This window comes from Salvelinus fontinalis, chromosome 32, assembly GCF_029448725.1.
Source record: "Salvelinus fontinalis isolate EN_2023a chromosome 32, ASM2944872v1, whole genome shotgun sequence".
Lineage (NCBI taxonomy): Eukaryota > Metazoa > Chordata > Actinopteri > Salmoniformes > Salmonidae > Salvelinus > Salvelinus fontinalis.
This window is the reverse complement of record NC_074696.1, coordinates 38,703,154-38,722,594: the sequence shown is the minus strand read 5'-3', so window position 1 is coordinate 38,722,594 and position 19,441 is coordinate 38,703,154. Positions and strand designations below refer to the sequence as shown.

At 44.4% G+C, this 19,441-nt stretch overlaps 1 protein-coding gene across 1 annotated transcript; it reads left to right on the top strand.

Moving 5' to 3' along the window:
• Positions 1–510: 510 nt before the first annotated feature.
• LOC129831290 (hepatic leukemia factor-like) lies at positions 511–19,043 on the top strand. The gene is made up of 4 exons (XM_055894545.1): positions 511–1,570; positions 7,545–7,967; positions 13,277–13,542; positions 14,182–19,043. Exons 1-4 carry the CDS (start codon positions 1,381–1,383, stop codon positions 14,395–14,397), a joined length of 1,095 nt encoding a protein of 364 aa, XP_055750520.1. The 5' UTR covers positions 511–1,380; the 3' UTR covers positions 14,398–19,043.
• The last annotated feature ends 398 nt before the right edge of the window (positions 19,044–19,441 follow it).

Genomic DNA, 19,441 nt, shown 5'->3' with positions numbered 1-19,441 from the left:
ATATTGATAATGATGATTTTAATGATTTTTTGAATTTGGGATCCGGATCCTTGAAATTACAGAGATAGTCCACACCCCAAGTAGTCTACAAGGAATTAAATAGTAACATTTTTGAAAATAAATCAGAGGGTACTGGACATTGCAAAGCAATTCCATTCTTGTGTAGGTTTAGGATTTGTTACAGGTGTGGAGTTTGTGTGTAACCTACAGGACCCGTGATCTTAATCTCTTAATCAGATATGTACATTGGTCCATTCATCTCGTGGTTACTTTAATGTCAGCTTTATGACTGACATTAAGGTCAACCACGTGTTCCATCCATTGGTTACATTAAAAGTTATGCAGAGGGCGAATTGTTCAAGTCGGCGTGGTTTGGTTACAGTAATCGACAACTCACCCTGACTGGTTTGTTTAGGAAGGGGTGGTGCTCATTAATGTTGTTTTGGGCGTTTTAGTTGTAGATCATGAATATTGATCAGCCTCTCCCCCAGCGCCAATCCCCTGTGAGCGGTGATGTCACGAGAGCGGCCCGTGTTCATTCCAGCTGACTCTTGCCGCGCTCGGTTGCTTCCTTGCTCGTAGCCGACAGAAAGGCAGGGAAAGAATGTAAACGACAAAAATAACGAGAGAGAAAGACGGAGGGAGCGAGATCGACTAAGTAGGGAGAGGAAAAACAAGAGACCTCAACACCTATCCTACTCATGTTGGATATTATTTGACGAATACTTTTTTTTCCTCCTATCACCCCCCGCCCACACTTATTTTCTCTATTATTGGATTTCCAGGTATCGCTCCATAATCAATTTTACTCCATGGACAACCCTCAGGTTTGTTTGTTTTATTTTTGTCCAGGTCAAGAAGAAAATCAACTCGGTTTGATGCCTATTCTCAATTTAACGGACATCATCAAGCAAGGCGTTTTGGCGAAATCTGAGCGCTGACGTGCAACTTTGTTTATCTCATAGAGGCTGGGATAAGTGATTAACTCTTAAAGGGCACATTGCATCTGTTAAGGTTATTGAATAAAACACATTTTACCATGAACATATTTTTGAAGACATCATTTTCACTTTTGATTTTCTCATGGAAAGTTGGAAGAGCAATAGCAATAGTTTTTTGTTGATATCAAATTATATTTGTCATGTCGAATTTTACTATTATTCTCTAGCACTTAATGCATATTTAGATAGGCTAACATTCGGTGTTCGAATGAGGTAAATAACAGTCGGTCTAGCAGTGTGTCCAGCTGCCCACCTGTCCACCTTTTTAATCTTCACGTCACTGTGTTGTGAACCCGCTGACAGCCAGTCAATCGTTTTGTGGATTAATCGGATAAACTCCGCGCTCATACCACCGTGGGAATCAACGACCATCACAATCATGTCTAGGCCGCTCACACAGCTCCTACCGCCTGACCTCCCGGCTGGAGCGAGCCCACAGTTCGGCACGGGTAACCTTGCGGGCAGTGTCCCGACCGGTGGACACTTGAACTCCATGGCCAGCCTCAAGACTCTCCTACAGCTGCCCATCAAGGTTGACCAGCGAGCGAAAGACTGCTGTGTAATGAAAGGTGAGGTTTGTGTGTGTGGTGAGGGCAGGAAGGAAGGGGACAGTATATGCATAACACATATTAAAATAAGTGGCCTGCAAACTTTGTTTTCATTTCGTTGGCTTGGTTTCATGTTTTATAAATATAAAGCATTCTTCCATTAACTTGTATCATGCATTACTTATTATGGCAATAGGTTCATATTTTTGTTGCCAGAACAACACACACAGCATAGAACATGAGTGTGTTTATCCTTCATTAAGGACATATCTCGTGATATTGATGTACACTGAGTGTACAAAACATTAGGAACATATTTTAGTTTCACCCCCTTTTGTGATCAGAACAGTCTCAATTCGTTGGGGGCATGGACTCTACAAGGTGTCGAAAGCGTTCTATAAGGATGCTGGCCTATGTTGACTCCAATGCTTCCCATAGTTGGCTTGATGTCCTTTGGGTGGTTGACCATTCTGGATACACACAGGAAACTTTTGAAATGGGAAAACCCAACGGCGTTGCATTTCTTGACACGCTCAAACCGGTGCACCTGGCACCTACTACCATACCCCATTCAAAGGTCTTTCATCTTTTGTCTTGCCCATTCACTCTCTGAATGGCACACATACACAATCAATGTCTCAAGGCTTAAAAATCCTTTAACCTGGCCCTTCCCCTTCATCTATTGTGTGGGACGGCAGGTAGCCTAGTGGTTAGAGCGTTGGGCCAAAAGGTTGCTAGATCGAATCCCAGAGCTGACAAGGTAAAAATCTGTCGTTCTGCCCCTGAACAAGGAAGTTAACCCACTGGTCCTAGGCTGTCATTGTAAATAAGAATTTGTTCTTAACTGACTTGCCTAGTTTAAATAATAAATAAAATCTATACTGATTGAAGTGGATTTAACAAGTGTCCAAGAATCCAAGCTTTCACCAGGTCAGTCTATGTCATGTAAAGAGCAGGTATTCCAAATGTTTTGTACACTCAGTGTATGTACACGAGCTCTCAATCCAACAATCAAACACAGACTAGATACATTGTAAATGGTCAAATGCTAACTAAGGGTGGGGACAGGGAATGTAAAAAAATAGATGTACCCAAAATAAGTTATTTATCATGAGGGCCATAAGCAATATCTAATATTTACTGCTAGAAATATAACAATCTCACCTTTCTGGCAAGTAGTTATAAAATCCTGAGGTGTTCACAGTTGAAAATGTGAAAAATCATGTATGATTTATTTCCTATTCAACAAAATTTGGGATAAGGGTTTGAAATTATTAAAATGCATTCTAAATATAGTAACAATCAAATGATTAATGACTTATTTAATCTTTCATAAAGCTGTAAAATAAATATGATCATACTTCGTGACAGTACAAAATTGGCACCATTTCATATAACTGACGACGGAAAAGACGCCATTCAAACGCCTGCTAACTTGTTATAACTTCAACCTTAAGCACAAAATGATTAAGTTGCTCTGTGACCAAGAGAAAGTGGGCTTGTTTATATTGTTCTAAATTATTTTGTGTTTTTTCATGTTGAGAGCTCAAAGTCCATCCGAGAACATCACAGTGAGATATATATTTTTTTCTGCAGTCACCTGTTTCATATGCTGTATTCATTGTAAGTGGAGCTGCGAGCTTCACAGCCAGAGGAAATCGATCCTTTGTTTAGATAGGGAGCGACACATTTTCTGGCCTATGCAAATAAGGCGTCAGATTTCACATACTGCATCTCAGATGAGAGCAGCACGTGAAGCGGGACAACCAGAACTTTGAATCAAATCAAATTTTATTGGTCACATGCGCCAAATACAACCGGTGCAGACTTTACAGTGAAATGCTTAATTTAAAGGACATTCCCAACAGTGCAGAGTTAAAAAGACAAATATTTGCTAAATAGAAAAGGAAATAGTAACACAATTAAAACAATAACGATGCTATATACAAGGAGTACCAGTACCGAATCAATGTGCAGTAGTACGAGGTAATTGAAGTAATATAGTATGTACAAGTAGGTAGGAGGAAAAGTGACTAGTCAATCAGGATATATAATAAACAGAGTAGCAGCAGCGTGTGTGTGTGGCGTCAATATGCATGTGTGTGTGAGTGTATGTAATGTGTGTGTTGGAGTGTCAGTACAAAACAACTGAGAGATAAATAATAGAGGGCTTTAATGTAAATTGTCTGGGTAGCCATTTGATTAACTGTTCAGCAGTTTTGTGGCTTGAGGGTAGAGGCTGTCCAGGTGCCTTTTGATCACAGACTTGGTGCTCCAGTACCAGCTTGCCGTGCTGTAGCAAAGAGAAGAGTCTATGACTTGGGTGGCTGGAGTTTTTGACCATTTCTAGGGCCTTCCTCTGACACTGGCTGCATAGCGGTGGGAAGTAGTTGGGGTGGGGCTGGACTAACCTTTTTTGCCTGTGCTGGCACTGCAGACGGCTATGTTGGTCTGTTAATACAGGACTATTAAATGCACATCACTACTTTTCAGATTAAAAAATATATATATTTCAAATAGAATTTAGATTTTTTCAGGGGGGGCTGCAGCACCCTTAGCAACCCCCTACTTCCCGCGGCTATGACCGCCTGGTATAGAGGTCCTGGATGGTAGGGCGTTCGGCCCCAGTGATATACTGGGCCATATGCACTACTCTCTGTAGCGCCGTGTGGTCGGATGCCGAGCAGTTGCCTTACCAGGCGGTGATGCAGGCAGTCAAGATGCCCTCAATGGTGCAGCTGTAGAAGTTTTTGAGGATCTGAGGGCCCATGACAAATATTTTCAGACTCCTGCCTCCTGAGGGGGAAGAGGCATTGTCGTGCCCTCTTCACAACTATGTTGGTGTGTTTGGACCATGATAGGTTCTTGGTGATGTGGACACCGAGGGACTTGAAGCTCTCGGCCCGCTCTACTACAGCCCCGTCGGCAGACTTAATGATGGTGTTGGAGACTTGCGCGGCCACGCAGTCGTGGGTGAACACGCAGGGGGGTCAGCAGGGGGTTCAGCGTGGCAGATGTGTTGTTGCCTACCCTCACCACCTGGGGGGCAGCCCGTCAGGAAGTCCAGGATCCAGTTGCAGAGGGAGGTGTTTAGTCCCAGGATCCTTAGCTTAGTGATTATCTTGAAGGTCACTATGGTGTTGAACACTGAGCTGTAGTCAATGAACAGCATTCTTCCTTTTGTTCAGGTGGGATTGAGCAGTGTGAAGTGCAATAGAGATTGTGTCATCTGTGGATCTGTTTGGGGCGGTATGCAAATTGGACTGGGTCCAGGGTTTCTGGGATGATGGTGTTGATGTGAACCATGACCAGTCTTTCAAAGCATTTCATGGCTATGATGTGAGTGTTACGGAGCGGTAGTCATTTAGACAGGTTACCTTGGCGTTCTTAGGCACAGTGGCTACGTTGGTTTGCTTGAAACATGTAGGTATTACAGACTCAGTCAGGGACAGGTTGAAAATGTCAGTGAGGAAACTTGTCAGCTGGTTAGCGCATGTTCTGAGTACGCGTCCTGGTAATCTGTCTGTCCCTTGTGAATGTAAACCTGTTTAAAGGTCTTACTCACATCGGCTATGAAGAGTGTGATCATACAGTTGTCCGGAACAACAGGTGCTCTCACGCATGGTTCAGTGTTGCTTTCCTCGAAACAGGAATAGAAGGTATTTAGCTCATCTGGTAGGCTCGTGTCACTGGGCAGCTCTCGGCTGGGTTTCCCTTTTGTAATCCATTAAGACACATCCGATGAGCGTCAGAGCCGGTGCTGTAGGATTTGATCTTAGTCCTGTATTGACATTTTGCATTTTTGATGGTTCGTCGGCGGGCATAGCGGGATTTCTTATAAGTGTACGGATTAGTGTCCTGCTCCTTGAAAGCGGCCGCTCTATCCTTTAGCTCAGTGCGGATGTTTCCTGTAACCCATGGCATCTGGTTGGGAAATGTACGTATGACCACTGTGGGCACAACGTCCTTGATACACTTATTAATGAAGCCGGTGACTAATGTGGTAAACTCCTCAATGCTATTGGAAGAGTCCCAGAACATATTCCAGTCTGTGCAGGCGAAACAGTTCTGTAGCTAGTCCCCTAAAATGAGGAACTTAACGTTTAGGTTAAAGGGATGTCACAACTTGTCAGCTGCTGTTTGTACACAAACAACAATCACATTGACTAACAGCCTCCCCCTGGTGGCTATAGAGTTGAACAGCAGCCCTCCACCATTTCCATGGATGTCTTTGTGTAAAAGGTGACGCTGACCAAGACTGACAGCTCCTCCAATGGAGTCGGGGCACAAAGGACCTACCAGCATCAAGTTCACCATTAGAGCATGCATAGTTGGGGTGCATCACTAATGTTAAGGGATGGAGAAGGGTTTTATTACATGAGATGGAGTCTTGAGTGTTTTTTGCATCCAACATATTTGCTTGCCTGTGGCTTCGATGCATGATGCATTTCCCTTTGAACAGAAACAGTATATTTCTCTCCCTGGTCGGCTTGCTTGCTTGCTTTGTTCGACACCCTCATATACACCCACTCGCTGTGCGTATCTCTCCTCTCCTACCTCTTCTGTCCGCCTCTCCATCCTCTCCATCCTCTAGCACATTTACAAAATCCCCCTCATTCACTCCTCTTGCACTTGTCACATCTCCCTCAATCCCCCTTCACTTCTATCTCTTTCCTCATCCCACTTCTTTTCTTTGCATTGCATATCTCTCTCTGCCTATCCTTTTCTCTCTTCCATCACTCCTCCTATTTCCACTCTCTTCTTTCTCTTCTCACCCTCTTTATTCTCATCTCCTATATTTCCCCTCCTCCACCAATATCGCTCTGTCATCCATCTCTCCTTCTATTTGGATCTCTTTAGTCTCCTCTTCCCTTTCCTCTTCCCTATCTCCTCATATTCATTCCCTCTTTTTATATTTTCTGTCTCCATCCTCTCCTCCCTAATTACTCCTCTGTTCCATCTCTCCTCTCTCCTGTCTATTTATGATTTTTGAATTGCTTTTCTCTCCTCTCTCGTCTCTCCTCCCTTTCACCCCTCTCACTCCTCTCATGTCTCCTCCCTTCTCTATCATCTCTCCTGTCTGTCTGGCTTATTTTGCATTCCCTTTTTTTCTTCTCCTCTCTCTTCCCTCTTCATGTCTCTCTCCTCTCTATCTCACTTCCAAAACGGTGTGTGGGCGTGTGTGTGTGCTGACAATAATGTGCTGTGCTGGCCAGTACAGCCCTGGTGTGATCATCACACTATGAATCAGCCCTGTCACCCTTTTCCCTACCCCTTCAACCCTCTATCTAATCTCCTCTGCCTAGCTCTTAGCAGTGTCACACGGATAGTCATCCCCCATTTTGGAGCCCCCTCTCCTTGCTCATTAATGTGATGGCTCTCGCCTCCCCTTATTACCCTCGCTAAGCTGCCAACTCAACGGAGGGCTGAGACACGAGACGATGCCACCTCCACTAATAATGTTAGCGTATCATCTCACTCTTTCCTCATTATGTTAGCTTAGCATCTCACTCTTTCCTCATGATGTTAGCCTAGCATCTCTCTCTTTCCTCATGATGTTAGCTTAGCATCTCACTTCCTCTTCATGATGTCAGAGTAGCATTTCAGTTCACCTTCATGATATTAGCATAGCATCTCACACCCTTACATTTGTCAGCCAGCCTGTGTGTGGATGGGAAGACTGCTGGCACTGCTGGTGCAGCCATGTAATGGCGGTTGGTTGCCTGCAGAGCTGTTGAAGGCACAAGGCTCCCAGGCAGATTATGTGATGACAAGCAACAGCAGTGATGAACACTGAACAGGCTGGATTTTTGCACTCAGTGACCCTCTCTCTCTCTCCCCTTTTTCTCCAATTTTTCTCTTTCATTTATTCTCTCTTTATCTTGCTCTCTCTCCCGTTTTCCTCCAATTTTTCTCTTTCATTTATTCTCTCCATCTCGCTCGCTCTCTTTCTCCGTCTCCTTTCTATCTCTTTCTCCCCATCTCCCACTAACAGATAAAGACAAGCCCCAGGACTCAGACGAGGATTCAATGGTTGGGGGTCCAGGTGGCCGGCCTTCCCAGTCGGCCTTCCTGGGGCCCCATCTGTGGGAGCGCACGCTGCCCTGCAGCGACGGGGGCCTCTTCCAGCTTCAGTACATGGACCTGGAGGAGTTCCTGACTGAGAACGGCATGGCCATGCACAACAAAGGTGGCAACGGCTCCAGCGCCAGCGCCCAGGTGCCCTCGCAGAGCTCCCTGCAGTCGGCCGTGCCCAACCAGAGCTCCCAGTGCCCGCCGTCATCCCCTCCACCATGTTCTTCTTCATCGTCCTCCATGTCCTCCTCATCTTCCTCCTCCTCACTGCTGGGCCTGGACAATGTGCCGCTGCCACCAAACGGACTGCCAGGCATGATGGGAGGGCCCGAGTGCCTACATGGTTAGTAGGAGAGCTCTGCTACCTGACCCGAGCCCGATGGGCCCCAACGTTATACATCGGGTTAGGGCCTGTTTTTTTCATCAATAACAAAGGTACGAGTAGGGCTCGGGTATCGCTAAATTAATCACTAACGTTTTGAAGCTGAGACATTTGCTCGTGTTCTGCTGCGCAGTACAGCCATATCTGACTAAGATCATAACATGGTGTCAGAAGTCCTTTAACCTCGGCAAATATAAGACAGGATAAATAAAAAAAATTAAACACTTCCTTGAGTGTAGAGTGACCAAAAGTAGCTAACTGCTCTCTCATGTCTCTTCGTTCGCAGAGCAAAGCCAGAGATACTTTTGAGGAGATGGGGAAACTCCATTGGAATCGTATTGACGGCCATTTTGTACGTTGCCCATGCTACGTCAATGGGCCGTGCGGTGTATTCTGGGCGATTCCGGGACAAGGAGAGATCTCCTTCAAGGAGTGAATGAGAGTCAAGTGGGCGCTAGCTCCAAAACGCAACCTTAGCATGACGTCAGTCAACAAGAAGTACAACATTACAAATATTTTCCGAGATGTGAGATACTTAATGTAACTTGCTATCTGTAATATTGTAGAACTTTGGAATCGTGACATTACGTACTTTCAAGGAAAATAGGCACGTTTCTTGACTCATACCCTGACTTTGAGAAGGGATTGCGTCACGATTAGTTTAGCAATCGCATGATGCAGCATGACAATGTGAATGCGATTGGCCGAAAACTGCTGGGTGGGGCGTTATACGTTCCCCTATTCATTGGCCAATGGGATTCCTATGTCCTCCTTTCTCTAATATGTCTGGCAGAGCAGCCCAAGCAGAGTCGTTGCTATGGATACACAGACTCAAAGCCGCCATGAGCAGAACGCATGCAGAGTGAGCTGCGTGCGATCGAGTGACAGACAGAGAGGAGCCGCTAATGGCAGAAGCAATCTGGTCTGGGTATGGTAGGGCCTGATCGTCGCAGGTCGGGGCTTAAAATTCATGCTCATGCAGGGCTCTAGTTAGTGTGTGGTAAAAGAGGGGAGGGTGTGGGTGGGTGTAGGTATTGTAACGACCCTGGGTTTATAAGCGCGGAAATCGACTCTGCCGCTCGAGCATGCTTTTGCGGCACAGTCGATAGCGCGCCGGACCTCGGGCTAGGAGGTCGAGGGTTCGAGACCTGCTCCCTGCTGTTTCATTACAGTATGTACAGTATGTGTGTTTGTGTGATTGTGTCCATGTGAGTGTTTGTTTCTGTGTGTAGCAGGCGTTGAAACTGAAATTATTTTCCCATCGTTTCATTCTGAAGAGAAGCACTTTTTTTTCACGTTTTGTTCTGATCAGCGAAATAAAGTTTTGAGCTGGTTCGGCCCCCCAAAAAAGTATTGGTTTATTTTCTGTTCCTTTTTTAACCTGTCAAATATTTTTTTTTTTTTACATGTAGCTCATGAATGACTTCACCAATCGCTGAGGACACCGCAGGCAAGCTAGTTGTTCACATGCGTGATGGACAGACAAGTGTAGCCTATGGCGCAAGATGCAAATTACATGTTGCGGGTGGGGAGAGATCAGGTTGAGGAGGAGGCTTGAGGTGCCGGACATCTTATGACATGCGTTATCTGAATTAGGTCCACAGAATTCTGCCTAGGAGGAGCGGATTCTATGGACGAACTTTGAATGTCCTTTGAGCTAGCTAGCTAGCTAGCAAAATTAAAAACACGTCTTACCTTTTTGTAGTTAATAAATCCAACGTGAAACATGATAACTAGCCTAGGCCAATAGTATCCTTAACTAGCATTAAAAATTATTCTCTAGCTAATTAAAAATATCTCTCCCTATCTTCTGAATCACGTTTGGGGCGGCAGGTAGCCTAGTGGTTAGAGCTTTGGACTTGTAACCGAAAAGGTTGCAAGATCGAATCCCTGAGCTGACACGGTAAAAATCTGTCGTTCTGCCCCTGAACAAGTTCCTAGGCCGTCATTGAAAATAAGAATTTGTTATTAACTGACTTGCCTAGTTAAATAAAGGTAAAAAATAAAAGTTTGTAACGACAGTACAGTAGCCTATGCTGTCTGCCTGCAGCTTGAGTGCTTTGCATAAGTGCTTGGTTGCGGTTCCCATTCTTTTAAAATTACGGTTCTGTTTTGGAACAGTATGGATCACTTTCGCTCCAGGTTCCTTTTATATTTATATATATATATTTTGTATTTGTACTTTTACCCCTTTTTCTCCCCAATTTCATGATATCCAATTGGTAGTTAGTCTTCTCCCATTGCTGCAACTCCCCTACGGACTCGGGTGAGGCGAAGGTCGAGAGCCATTCTCTCCGACCAGGGAGAGAAATATACTGTTTCTGTTCAAAACGACTCTGCCAAGCTGCACTGCTTCTTGACACACTGCTTGCTTAACCCGGAAGCCAGCCGTATCAATGTGTCGGAGGAAACCCCGTCCAGATGGCGACTGAGGTCAGCCTACCTGCCACAAGGAGTCGCTAGAGTCCGATGGGACAAGGAAATCCCTGACGGCCTAACCCAGATTGTGCGCCGCCTCATGGGTCTCCTGGCCACAGCCGGCTGTGACACAGCCTGGGATCCAACCCGGGTCTGTAGTGACGCCTCAAGCACTGCGATGCAGTGCCATAGACCTCTGTGAGACACGCGGGAGGCCCAGGTTCCGTTTCTGTGCCTTGAACCGGTTCCAACCCCCGGTGTGTAGGTGAGGGATTATTTTTGACCGTATGTTTGCGTGTTTTGCATTGGTGTGTGTCTGAGCAATGTCACAAGATGACTGAAACTGTCATTGCAGTAGTTGCACCTTCCTCAACATGCCCCATGTCGGCATTGGTCGGTGGGGGAAAACACGGCAGTTTGTGAAGCTCCAAGGTAAAATAGAACTGCTTTGTGTTTTATTCCAAAGTACAAACGCCTCGTTGTGCATTGATAAATCCAAAAATCCCCTGTCTAGTGTGAAATTGGTGGCTTGATGCTAGCGGAAGATGATCAGGGGACAAAAACAAGCAGAAGCTAGACAGGGTATAGTCTCAAACAACTTGTCCAATAGACGATTCAGGGCCCTTTATTTTGACACTTGGTTTTATCGTAATTAAAACCTCTTAAACTGACGCCCTCTGGTGGCGTTTTCTAAACGACGCATAATATTGTATACTACCCCCATGAAGTGTATTTTGTTTCCAAAACTACAAACACATGCTTTACAATGTCCATCAGGGTGTACCCTTTCCATGACTAGACCTACATCGCATACTCTTATGACACCGCCAGCAGTAAGATTTGAGTTTGATTTCCAAAAAGACGAGGGCTGTAGCTTTCAAATAACGTGTCACTTTCTATTTTCTGACAAAACGTTCACGCCGGACCAAAAGAGATCTGCTGAATCCCTTCCACACAAACAGACTAACTTTACGAAGAACAAAATATGTAGATTAGTTACAGACCAGGGAATACAATCAGAGTGCTTAGAGAAATGATCAAATTCAGGAATCAATCGTAGAAATATTTAGCGCAATAAATCATTTTAATGACCCGTGGAGAGGAAAGGGTTAAGAAGGACTCTGCAATACAGTAAAAACGAGAGAGAGTCCATTTGAGTGTTCTCCTTGCATGTTTTAAAACCTCTCTCTCTCTCCCTCCCCCTTACTCCCTCTCTCACACGCTTGGGCCATGTGCAGGCGTTGTGTCACGTGCCGATGCAGAGAGCAATGGCGCGAGAGAGAGCAAGAGAAGGGAGGGGTTGGAGGGAGAGAGGCATAAAGAGGGAGTAAAGCAGAGAGAGAGATCTCTGGTGAGCCCTAGCATAATATTGCATAAGACTAGCCTTACATAAAGAAGCCGAGAGATTTACATTGCAGAGATATCCCCACCATGTCGCCATACCATTTTTACACACTGAACAACATTGTGACATAACATTTCAGAATGACATGTTGACATAAGGACTGAGGGAAAGACTGCTATGAAATGAAAGGTGAGGTTTATTGTGTGTGTGTGTGTGGTGGGGAGGGGGGGCGCTGTTTAGACAGCTGTGCTCTCTCTGTTCTTTTCTGAAGGAGGGAGGAAGAACGTGAGGCAGAGTGGTTTGTCCTATGGATACTTACGAAGGAAGGATTTTGTGTATATTTTAAATAGAAGATAGAGGGAGTATGGGGGGTGGGGTAGGGGTTGGAGGGGTATTGTAGGGAACTGTCTTTGTGGTGGCTATGTAGCGAGAGGACTGGGGAGAACATTTTATGTAACACTTCCTAAAGCACATTCCATTTCAGCATTTCCATTTCCTCAAGTGTTTTCTAAAAACAAAGCGCAATCAAACAATCGTTGCCAACAACCCTGCTCAGAATTGTTACCTGGAAAATGTACTTGTATTGCTATTAAGTGTAAAAAAAAAAATATATATATATATATATATATTAAAGATGTATTTTACAACTTGATGATTGTTCCTCGCCGTGAAAGTAATCTATGGCCCAGCAGATACTGTAATCAGGTTTCATTAAACAGCCACTAAAAACTTCAGCTAACTTTAACTACCACAAGCTAACAATCAATGGAAGTGATGGAGGCATGTGAGCGTGTATTTTTTTTAAATCACCTTTTAAGTAGCATCAAACCAAATATGGAGTTGATTTGAATTGATTTCAGATGATTTGGATATTCTTCTTAAACATGCTCACATACCCCCATCACTTCCACTGATTATCTTGTGAGGGCTAAGGTTAGCTGAATGTTGTAGTGGCTGTTTTAAAGAAAGACTGTAATCAATGGTACAGTTATCTTGGCCCATAGATTATTTTCAGGGTGAGCAACCATCTAACATCAACTACTTCTTTGAAGATCAAGCATATTTTACTGACTGAGGGTAAAATAGAATGACATTGACCAAATGTTAAAGAGGGGAGATGCCAAGGGCCATAAGAAAGCTTAGAGCTGCATGTAGAAGGTTGTTTACCCAGCAACACTGTTCTTGGATCAGTTTCAACCTTTTGCCCAAAATGGTTGTTATTAAGATTGGGCTTTGGTGACATCTTATCCTGGATCAGCCAGCTGCCAACTCAACCCCAAAACTGACTGAGTGATGTGGCCTCTGCTTCCACCTGGTGGCTGACCAGTAACACTGCAGCCTCCGTGCAGCAGTCTGTTTATTAACACGTCATGTGTTTATAAACAGAAATAGCTCATCCTCTATACCTTATTATCGGCATGCTTGAGGCTTTGACCTTTCACCCTGGCCATGGCGAGAAGTATGTGATCAACCACAAGTTTGTTTTTGTTGTCCTCTCTCCATATAGGTGGCCAAGTTGGGCCTCCTGACCTCTCGCCCTCCTCCACCACCACCTCTCCCTGTCCCCCCGGGCCGCCAGGGGGCCCGCCGGTCACCAGTGGCACTGCTGACGTCATGGTGAACTTTGACCCGGACCCGGCGGACGTGGCGCTGTCCAGCGTGCCGGGCCAGGAGGCCTTCGACCCCCGAAGGCACCGCTTCTCGGACGAGGAGCTCAAGCCACAGCCCATGATCAAGAAGGCCCGCAAGATGCTGGTCCCAGACGAGCAGAAGGTGCTACATTTCTTACAATTCTTGTCTTTAAACGTAGTTTGCACATAAGAAGCTTAATGGTAGAGTTAACAAAATGTCATCCTAAAAAGCAGGTCAACTTCCTGCTGAAGTGAATGACAATGTGGGCATGCCTCAAGGGAGGGCACACATTGGGAAGGGGCAAGTTTACATTCTGTTGATGTCTGTAGGCAGGAGGTCCTCCCCGCTGCGTGTGATGTCATATTGCTGAGTCTACCATTAATGCACGTGCAGGTTTTTTTTGCAGGCTGAATTCGATGAATTAAAACTAATTACGTAATTGAGCAGAAGAAGTAGTTATACATTCCTGATGGAACTGGCATGTAGATGTGCATGTAACACCATGGTAAGAATAAGGTAGGAAACTGTCATATTGCTGTCTGTAGAGTAGCTAATTGTGATGGCATTATTAGTAAGGCTCTGTGTATTTTTCAGTCATTTCAACACAAACGTTTATACAAATCTTTATATACATGCTTCAAGTGTGCAACTACAATGCTCAGTTGTGACCCCTCTCGCCCTGCCCCCCTCGCCATCACAAAACTGATCCTCCTTGCCCCTCTCCTCCTCTTTTCCCACACATCCCCACAACACGCCTCTACTTTGTGGTGACTTCTGCAGGACGACAAGTACTGGAGCCGGCGCTACAAGAACAACGAGGCTGCCAAGCGCTCACGTGACGCCCGGCGCCTCAAGGAGAACCAGATCACGGTGCGCGCCGCCTTCCTGGAGCGAGAGAACGCTGCTCTCAGACAGGAAGTGGCCGACATGCGCAAGGAGCTGGGCCGCTGCCGCAACATCCTCAACAAGTTTGAAAGTCGACACGGAGACTTGTGAGGAGGAGGAAGAGGAGGGAGGTGGTGGAGGAGGAGAGAGGGGTATAAGGCAACATTGGCAGCACTTTAGTTGAGGGGGTGCGCGTACGGCCTACGTAGACGTGGCATAAGCATCGTATGACACCTGGCGTAAGCATCCATGTTGCGAGTAGCCTGCAGTGTTGTAGTGAATGCAGCCTCCATTTAGTGATTCTGTGCTATGCTGGTTTCACTTCCCGTGTCTATTTGACGGGTATTGTCACTTGGGCGTTGCGACGTCATTCAGTGTTTTATATCAGGTGCATTGCAGTGTTTTTCCGGGTAATGCGCAGGGCCATACGTGCACCCGTTCAAATGAGGTGTTCAAATCATACAGATCACAAGACAACTAATGTGTTTAAGCTATAGACAAGGAGACAAGCCAGGGGAAGACAGGTGTGTTCTTTATTTCTATGACAAAACATGTATATTTTTGAACTGTACTGGGCAGGGAGGGAGACGTGGGCAAACTACAAAACACAGGATGAGCTACAATATATCTAGAAGAGGAGGATTAGGAGAGGTGGTTCAGGACAGAAGAAAGCAAAGAGATTTCAACATAACTGTATATTTTTATATTTGCAAAGACGGACAGTTCAGAGGCGATTTTGGAAATGATATTTTGTATATTTTATATATGGGTGAGTTTAGTATAGAGATGAGGGCTATTGGTAAATGGATTGGTGAATGATATATTTTGAACTCGTTAAAGATAAGAGGGGTCAGAGGTCGTAATAGAGAATGTATAATGGTTGTATCCAGGGATAACATGACGGCAAGAGAGGAGAATTATCTTAGTAAATGTTTGTGGACATAGACAGATCGAAGATGAAACAAACATTGTATCGTTTTAATTTAGTTCTGTTGGGTTCGTTGAAGCACTTAAAGGGAATTCTCAAAAATGTTCACTTCATGTTCATCATCTCCAGTACCGTTAACATGTGAAAATGGGGCATTTATGTTTTGTAGTAAAAAAAGATGTTTCCAATGAATTCATCAATCAATTAGTAGGCAATGCCCACTCGTAATTGGTTAAAATCACATGATGCACACCGATGATGTCATTGGAAACACTTTTCGCATATGTTGATGTCGGGGTGGTTCTGGAGATGATGAAAATGACATATTTCCTTTTTAAAAGGCAACTCTTCCTCTCTTCAACTGCATTATCATCTCCAACACCAACCCAGTGTTTACATATGTGAGAACATCACCTTTCTATCATCTGTGCTTAAAAAGATAAGAAGAAAGGTCCTAAAAAAGTGCTTCTCGATGACATCACCTGCAACAAGTTTTTAGCCCAAGTGAGGGTATTTTCTTGCTCCCCACGTCACTGCGAATCTCAGTGTTTGAAAATCACAGTTTTTAAAATGTTAACTTTTGGGTAGAACTTTTTAACTTAATTTTTTTTCTACAAATCCTAGAAATGCACCTTTTTCACATGCACTACATGGCCAAATATATTTCAGCCACACCCGTTGCTGACTGGTTTATAAAATCGAGCACACAGCAATGCAATCTCCATAGACAAACATTGGCAGTAAAATAGCTCGTACTGAAGAGCTCAGTGACTTTCAACATGGCACCGTCATAGGATGCCACCTTTCCAACAAGTCAGTTAATCAAATTTCTGCCCTGCTAGAGCTGCTCCGGTCAACTGCAAGGGCTGTTATTGTGAAGTGGAAATGTCTAGGAGCAACAACGGCTCAGCCGCGAAGTGGTAGGCCACACTAGCTCACAGAACTGGACCACCGAGTGCTGTCCTCGGTTGCAATACTAACTACCGAGTTCCAAACTGCCTCTAGAAGCAATGTCAGCACAATAACTGTTCTTCGGGAGCTTCATGAAATGGGGGTTTCCATAGCCGAGCAGCCGCACACAGGCCTGAGATCATCATGCACAATGCCAAGCGTCGGCTGGAGTGGTGTAAAGCTCGCCACCATTGGACTCTGGAGCAATGGAAACGCGTTCTCTGGAGTGATGAATCATGCATCACCATCAGTCCGTCGGACGAATCTGGGTTTGGTGGATGCCAAGAGAAAGCTAAACTGCCCTAATGCATAGTGCCAACTGTAAAGTTTGGTGGTGGAGAAGGAATAATGGTTTGGGGTTGTTTTTCATGGTTCAGGCTAGGGAAATCTTAACGTTATAGCATACAATGACATTCTAGACAATTCTGTGCTTCCAACTTTGTGGCAACAGTTTGGGGAAGGCCCTTTCCTGTTTCAGCATGACAATGCCCCCATGCACAAAGCGCTCCATACAGAAATGGTTTGTTGAGATCGGTGTGGAAGAACTTGACTAGCATGCACAGAGCCCTGACCTCAACCCCATCGAACACCTTTGGGATGAATTGGAACGCCGACTGTGAGCCAGGCCTAATCGCCCCAACATCAGTGCCTGACCTCACTAATGCTCTGGTGGCTGAATGGAAGCAAGTCCCCGCAGCAATGTTCCAACATCTAGGGGAAGGCCTTCCCAGAAGAGTGGAGGCTGTTATAGCAGCAAAGGAGGGACCGACACCATATTAATGCCCATGATTTTGGAATGAGATGTTCGAGGAGCAGGTGTCTACATACCCTTGGACATGTTATGTATGTTGACACTGGTATTGTGTTGGAGATAATGAAAGTGAATTTGAAAAGTGGTGGAGTTGCCCTTTAATTTGTTATCGTCTCTTTGATTCCTTTCTGGAATGAAATCGTTTTAATTGTGTGTCTGTCACCGAGGGAGGGAGAGAGAGAGAAAATAAATGGAAATGCTACAGTCAGTGATCAATCGTGAGAACAGCTGCAGCCGCACAGAAATTTGTGAATAAATATTGCTCAAATGTGTTGCCGGGTATTCATGTAGATGGGTGAATATGTTCGGCTCAGACACAGACGCACACCGCAAACAGACATGACAAGCCACACAGTCAAATAAGCTGGACCAGTGACTACATATGCATTTTTACATGAAATGACATGCATGCACGTACTCACACACACGCTCTCGCTCTCAAATGATCTCACACACACACACACACTTATTTGGCCCTGATAGCAAGCTGGACCTTGAAACGAAGGGCCATGTATGATAGCACACAACACTTCATCACTTTCTACAGCATCGCTCTCTCCCTCTCTTCTGATCCAATTTTGAATTGTGAAACCGAATTTAAACTGGTTTGGAATTGATGGCCCGGGTTAAGTTGGCAGTGTTCAGCATGCTGACCGTTAACAAACCTCAAGTTTGAGTATAATTCTTATTCTTATTATTAGTGCAGACTTTATTTGGTGCTCATCCTGATCCTCCATCTGAACACACACACACCTCAACACAGTAACTGAACTGCCTATACCTTATTATTTTTTTGGGTTTGTTCTTTATTTTGCGTATCGTGTCGTAAGAGGAAATCGTATAAATAGATTGACACACAGAAGAGTATGTCTATACCTCTCCTGAACAACTTTACCCAGTGAAACCATACACCCTAATGTACCATACACATGTACAATTAAATACGAAAACTAATCTCTCACTAGATATGTGTGTGTATATGATATATGCTTGAACATGTGACTATAGATGTAATAATATACATGGCTTGAATATATAAATGTAGTATAAAATGATTGGAATCATTGTCAATTTCTCAGGTGTTCTGGGGGATAAAAAAAAAAAAAAAACTCTTACGATAAATCTTGATTACTGAAGTTGTTCTTTATTTTTACGTTTTGACCGGGATATATTTCGGAGCTGGCCCTCTTTCGCAGTACATTTCGGTAAAATTAGATGGAATTGTACTGCGTACTACCAACTCACCTTGGTAGGGAGGTTGTAATTATACCAGTTCTGGATTTTAAGGTCTTGATTTCAGACATAGGATTCAATGTTCTTTTTTAATTCTTCTCTCTATTACAGTTATTATTGCTAGTATTATCGTCGTTGTTGTCGTTGTTATTATCACTACTCTTGTTTCTTTTCCTTGCTACAACTTTTTAAGTGGGAATGCAGTTCTCATTTTTTATCCCCCTTGTATGTTCCAAGACCATCTTTACTCTACTTTATTTTCCATGAGCCTATTCACTATCGGCACCATCCACTGAGACTATCTCCAGGTGCACTGTGGGGGCTGTAGTCTCGTCCGTGTGTGTTGTAATGTAACAAAAGCGGAAACGACCACAAACTATGGACTTGAGGAGAAAAAAAACTGGAAGAATTTGAGCTACACCTCCCAGCACAGGCTTCTAACACCACCCATCTTTTGATGGACGAAGAAGCAACTTTTTGATACCTGGGACTTGTTTGCAGAAGCTTATAAACTTTTAACAGCGGTATTTTTCTACATGTCTGTATACTGTATGATTACTACAACTTTTTGTGGGCATTTGTAGCCTATCCTCACAATGATGGTATGCTACTAAACGGCATTGCGGGTAATGTACACAGCCTATTTCCCCTTCCCCATGTGGATTATAAACTACTACCTGTTGTGACTGTTATAAATAAACTACAAATCCCATGAGCACACCACTACCCTATTGCACCAGTAATGTCTACTGATCCTGCCTATATGGATGCTGGGGAATGTGGTCTGGCTTTTCTGAAATCACCAATAAAGATTCATCCTTACTCACTGAGAAAGCTTTTGTGGTGTCTTGTATGTTGTCATAATTTCATATCTTCTCTTTGTGTGAAACTACAGTGAATCGAACTCTCACAGCATCAGAAAGTACAACGAAGGCACTAAGGCCATTTAAGATGGTGCTACCCCCGAGACCATATTAGACATCATAAAATGGCGGCCCACTGCCACCTGTGACCAGTGGGCTGGTTCAGCTGTTCGTCAACATGGATTGCTTCAAGCAGTTCCCTCTCAACTCCGTCTGCCATCTGTTCAGTCAGTAGTAGCAGCATGGCATCGCCCAGGTGTTAACTAACATGGGTTCAAATGATAGATCCACATGGACTCCCGGAGCATCTGTTTTCTGACCACAGTATCCATTTCACCATGGAAAGTTTGATAGTGTTTCAGTGCTCCA

Coding starts and splice junctions, on each gene's coding strand:
- LOC129831290 (XM_055894545.1), top strand. CDS start 1,381: ATGTCTAGGCCGCTCACACAGCTCCTACCGCCTGACCTCCCGGCTGGA. Junction 7,968..13,276: donor AGGGCCCGAGTGCCTACATG/GTTAGTAGGAGA, acceptor CTCTCCATATAG/GTGGCCAAGTTGGGCCTCCT. Junction 13,543..14,181: donor TGGTCCCAGACGAGCAGAAG/GTGCTACATTTC, acceptor TGACTTCTGCAG/GACGACAAGTACTGGAGCCG.